This window comes from Eschscholzia californica, unplaced genomic scaffold (genome assembly GCF_041429995.1).
Source record: "Eschscholzia californica isolate CP2 unplaced genomic scaffold, dmEscCali1.0.p SCAF_4, whole genome shotgun sequence".
In the NCBI taxonomy this organism is placed as follows: domain Eukaryota; kingdom Viridiplantae; phylum Streptophyta; class Magnoliopsida; order Ranunculales; family Papaveraceae; genus Eschscholzia; species Eschscholzia californica.
The window spans coordinates 17863802-17868712 of NW_028238461.1; the positions used below are offsets into that span (position 1 = coordinate 17863802).

Consider the following 4911-nt stretch of genomic DNA (forward strand, 5'->3'; position numbering starts at 1 on the left):
CCAAGACAGAGAGAAATCGACTTCTCGATTGATAACCAGAGAACAACAGATTCTTTGCGAGCCATATACTTTTTGTTGAAGAAGCAAGTTGCGCTAAAAATAGATAGGGTTGGGAGCATTTCCAATAGAAGATTCAATCTAGTCTAACATAGGAGTTTTAAAGTTTTTATTAAAAAACCAGATCTAACGGAACACTCTATTTGGAACTTAATGAAGACGTGGAGGTAGTTATTTCGAGATCATAAGAGGATACTTTAAATTTAGGAGTGACATGTATATCATTAAAATTATCTCGGGGAATTACATTAAAGGCATAAATACTTGGAGATCTGGAAAATTCCACCTAGGGAAGAAAATCTCAATTGAAACTCGACAACTACATTTTTTTAGAGTTTTTTTCTCAGTGCTCCCGAGGAGATACTCTTACAAGAGTTTAGACCATTGATATAGAAAGAGTTTCTGTGGATGTCTTTAACTATCAAATTTCTATTAATGACTTTTATGGTTTCATTAATTCTAAAATCACTTATCTCTCTCTCCTTGTTTTTAGGTTTCTGTTGACCTCATAATTCTCATTAATTTCTATACTTTCTCCAGACCCTGAACATTCTCACTACTAATCCCTTATAAGCAGACTCAAAAAAAAAATCCTTATAAGAAGAATACCTTGCTCATCTTTCATAGTAATTAGCAATGGCAAAACCTCATGATCATGTTTCTCAAGAAGAGCCTAAACATATAGGAGATAAAGAAAAAGAAATCATCTCACCCAAAGACTTCTTTTCTACCTTACCAAAAGAAAAAGGTTGGGTATTGGATGAAATCTATCAATATAAAGATTTTTGGTATCCACCCTCACAAATACAAGGGGTTCTAAATTGCCAAAGGCACTTCAAAGCCAAGGAAAGTGATATAGTTCTTGCTACAACTCCTAAAGCAGGCACAACTTGGTTGAAGGCATTGGCTTTCGCCGTGGTAAATCGGGTGCACAATAAGAATATAAATAATACCGAACACCCTCTTGTCACAAATAACTCGCACAAACTTATACCGTATTTGGAGCGGATGGTCAGCCCTGACGGTGTTATAACCAATGATGTTTCAGGCGAACCAATAGACTGGTCAAGCTCAAGTACCATGAGGCTTCTCTCCACACATATGCCATATTCGGCACTTCCCGAATCCATAAAGGACATGAAATGCAAACTAGTTTATCTTTGTAGGGAACCAAAAGACACCTTCACTTCATATTGGCATTTCACAAACATGATAAGACCAGAAAGCATAGGACCTGTTTCACTTGAAGATGATTTTGACAGGTTTTGTAGGGGTGTTACAATTTATGGACCCTATTGGGACCATGTCTTGGAATACTGGAAGGTATATTTGGAGAGGCCAGAAAAGGTTTGTTTTCTAAAGTATGAAGAAATGAAAAAAGAACCCAAACTTCATTTACTAAAGTTGGCTGAGTTCTTGGGTTACCCATTCTCAATGGAAGAAGCTGCAGAAACAGGAGGAGAAGTAGATGAAATAATCAAGTTGTGTAGTTTCGAAAATATGAGTAATTTAGAGGTTAATAAGACCGGAAAATGGAAAACTGGTGAACGGAATACTATATTTTTCCGACGAGCCGAAGTTGGAGACTATGTGAATTATTTAACCCCAGAGATGATAGAATGCTTAGACAGGATGAAAAAAGAAAAGTTCCAAAGTGTTGGCTTAGAACTTTAGAGGTCTTATATCTATGTTAAGGAGGAAAATTCTATATGCACCACACTTTTTGTCTATAGGCACTCCTAAAACAGTACAAGAAACCTACAACAATCCCTTTCGCTCACCTTCTCTTCTTCTTTTTGTTGAACTATAAACAGGGCCTACCTTTTGAAACAATATATTAGTTAGTAAATTGTAATCCATATTTTGGAATATTTGTAGCATCAATGTGTCATTGACATATTAACAAAAAGTAGCAATGCTCAATCAAATTTCCATTTTATTCACTTAATGAATTAATTACATCTATAAATGCTAATAAAACAAGATAACAAAGAGAAACATAGAGACCATAAGTAGATTATAGTTGTTTTTAGTACAATATAATTTAAAGTTCAATTAAGGAAAAGTTTCCTTGGAACCAGAAGCTGGTGGAATGCCAGGGAAAGGTGGAATGCCAGGGAAAGGTGGAACGCCAGGGAAAGGTGGAACGCCAGGGAAAGGAAATGGAGGTAAAGGGAAACGGAAAAACGGTGGTGGTGGCGGTGGAGTTAGCAAGGGTAAGGGTACTATTGGAGGAAGAAATGGTGTTGGAAAGACCGGAGGAAGACCGATGGATGGTGGTGGTGGTTGCAATGGGTTAGGTAGAAGTGGTGGTGGTTGTAATGGATTTGGAGGCACTGGAATACCCAAAACAGGTGGTGGTGAAAATATTGGTGGAATTTGTGGAGTGGGGAAAAAGAATTCTGGGTGTTCTATTACCTCATTTGATTTAGTTTCCGAGGTTGTAAGTTTATGATTCGGCGGAAGAGGAAGTGAAGGTGGAAGTGGTGGTACTATAGGTGGAAGGAAAGATGGAACATTTGGTATAGGAGGCAAGGTTGGGTTAAAAGGAGGAAGATTTGGAAATGGTGAAAGAGGAGGTAAATTTGGAAATGGTGAAAGAGGAGGTAAATTTGGTAATGGGTTTTGAGTTATAGGAGGAAATAAGGGTAATTGAGGAGTTGGGAAAAAAGTCTTGACAGAATTGAATCTTTTAGAGTTTGAAAGACTAGGTTTTTGGTTACATAATTCTGGTGCTTTTAAAGGTTTGAAAGTGAAAAAACCAGCTGAAAAAACATGAGTTCCTTCCTTTCTTGATTTCAAATGAAGCGAAGACGATCTAGCAGAAGAAGCGATATCACAAAACGGTTCGCTACTACTAATTAACTTCACTGAACAATGTCTAATTCTTTTGACATGTTTGCTAACTTCAAAAGGTAATTGAACTTTGAACTTTCCATGTTTATTAGTCTTCACTTCTTTGTAAAAACTGTGTTCAGAACTCTTTACATTTCTGCATTCTACTGCAACAGAAGCACCTGCATATATAGAACAATTCTTGTTAGTACTATCAAATAAGAAAAGAAAGAAGACTTAGCTAGGGTTTTGAAAATTTGTTAGTAATATGCACCTGAAATGAAGTGACTGTTTCTTGAGAAATCTTGTTGAAAACATGTATCACAGTAAACCGTTCCGACAACAACGACAGAAGGATGAAGATTCTTGTTAGATTTAGCTTCTGAAATGTCATTGATGATGAAATTCAGAATGAAAACAAGAAACAAGAACATTTTGAAGCTACCCATTCTTTCGATTTCTCTCTCTTTAACAGAAAGAACACTTGATGAGTATTTGGGGTTTCTAGTTGTATTATTTATAAAGTTTCTGTTTTCAGTAACTTTATCTTTTACTAGAAGAACCGTACCGTTTGGGTGAGTATTTCTGCAACTCAAAACCAATTAACAATGAGAAAAGATATTCCAAATATTTTTTGCTTTTTCATGGAACCGCGTGTGGTTGTTAGGTTTATTACGTGTGGCCCAAGTTCAATACCATATTAAGTTTTCCAACATCTAACTTAAAACTAATTGGTAATGAGTTGAGACGTCGTAGATATCAGTTACTTCATCGCTCAACTTCTCTTAAATTATGCATATTTGATTGTTCGCACGTGTTGCATTCCTTTAGGGACAATGACCTTATGTCTGGCCACTCTCCCAGCTAAACCCCAGCCGGGGTAGTGGTCGGGCGTACAATCAGGGTTGTTCTTTTCGTCCATCACATTTCTTCTGTCCAATGATATGGAGGGTTCAACAGTCTGTTATCATATTAAGTTTGTGAATATTCCCATCTATATATATTGAATTAGTAATGAGTGGAGATGACACCCTTTCCATATTTTACTTTGTCATGAAGATTTTCTTTTGTCCACATGTGGCTATTTAATATGGTGAAAGTGTAAATTGATTTTTTTTTTGTTGAAGAGTGTAAATTGATTTTAGAGCTAGAAAGTTGAAGAGTTGGTTATACGCATTTTGTCTTTTTTGTTCCCATTATGTGGTTCATGAAGAAACAAATCAACTGTAAACAGAAAACAGTAAATGTAGTGGGTTTCATTTCTTTCTTGGAGAAAAATGGTCATCTTTTACAGGGTTACCACTGTGGTTGCATGTTTGTACAGGTTATTAAATGTTTTTTTCTTGGTGTCAAGAGGACAAGTAGAATTCCTTAGTAGTTCACAAGACATGTTTTGGTAAGGGGGGAGCAGGAATTTCTATTCTTTTTCTATTCTCACAAGGCTAATCTGAAGAGATTAGACAGAAATCGTTCCAACTTATGTAGTATTTAAACCATGATCAATACATTTTTTTGTTGATATAATATACATATATATTTTATCATACATGTCGCATATGTTATTTTGTTAACTCCGCCACTAGCGTTGAAGTAATATGATGGATAGTGGTAGCTTGGCTTATATATGTGGAGATTAGGTCGGGTAACTGTCCAGCCTGGTCTCCACTTAGTTCCGCCCCTGATCATACACATTATTTGTAGCAGATGATCTAGAACGTATAATTGTAGAGTAAATTATTGTGTGCAAATACATTTGTTCTAAGTTCAAAAAAAAAAATACATTTGTTCTATTATTTGGATCATCTCAACTTAAACTCTTAATTTTCATGATTATTTTTTAAAAGGAGTGCTACTTTAAATACTTAGTACGTAGCTATGTGCTCTAATCCTCTGAGCTACATGTCCCATCCCGTCTCCACTGGATCTCTTCCCCGGAGTACCCTCAAAAAAGAATTCGTTCATAATAACTTAGAAAAGTGAACTGCATTAAATATTAGTAAAAACAAATAAATTTAGGGG

At 35.9% G+C, this 4911-nt stretch overlaps 1 protein-coding gene and 1 pseudogene across 2 annotated transcripts; one reads left to right on the forward strand and one right to left on the reverse strand.

Moving 5' to 3' along the window:
* The first annotated feature begins 644 nt into the window (after positions 1-644).
* On the forward strand, positions 645-1916 carry LOC147543346 (cytosolic sulfotransferase 12 pseudogene; annotated as a pseudogene). Its single transcript, XR_015223858.1, has one exon. The product of XR_015223858.1 is annotated as a cytosolic sulfotransferase 12 pseudogene (transcript).
* A 57-nt stretch (positions 1917-1973) lies between these two features.
* Positions 1974-3543, reverse strand: LOC147543347 (uncharacterized). Its single transcript, XM_086637034.1, has 2 exons — positions 3167-3543; positions 1974-3074 (listed from the first exon to the last, which is right to left on the reverse strand). The coding sequence occupies exons 1-2, from the start codon at positions 3339-3341 to the stop codon at positions 2113-2115; spliced, it is 1137 nt and encodes a 378-aa protein (XP_086493160.1). The 5' UTR covers positions 3342-3543; the 3' UTR covers positions 1974-2112.
* Positions 3544-4911: the final 1368 nt, after the last annotated feature.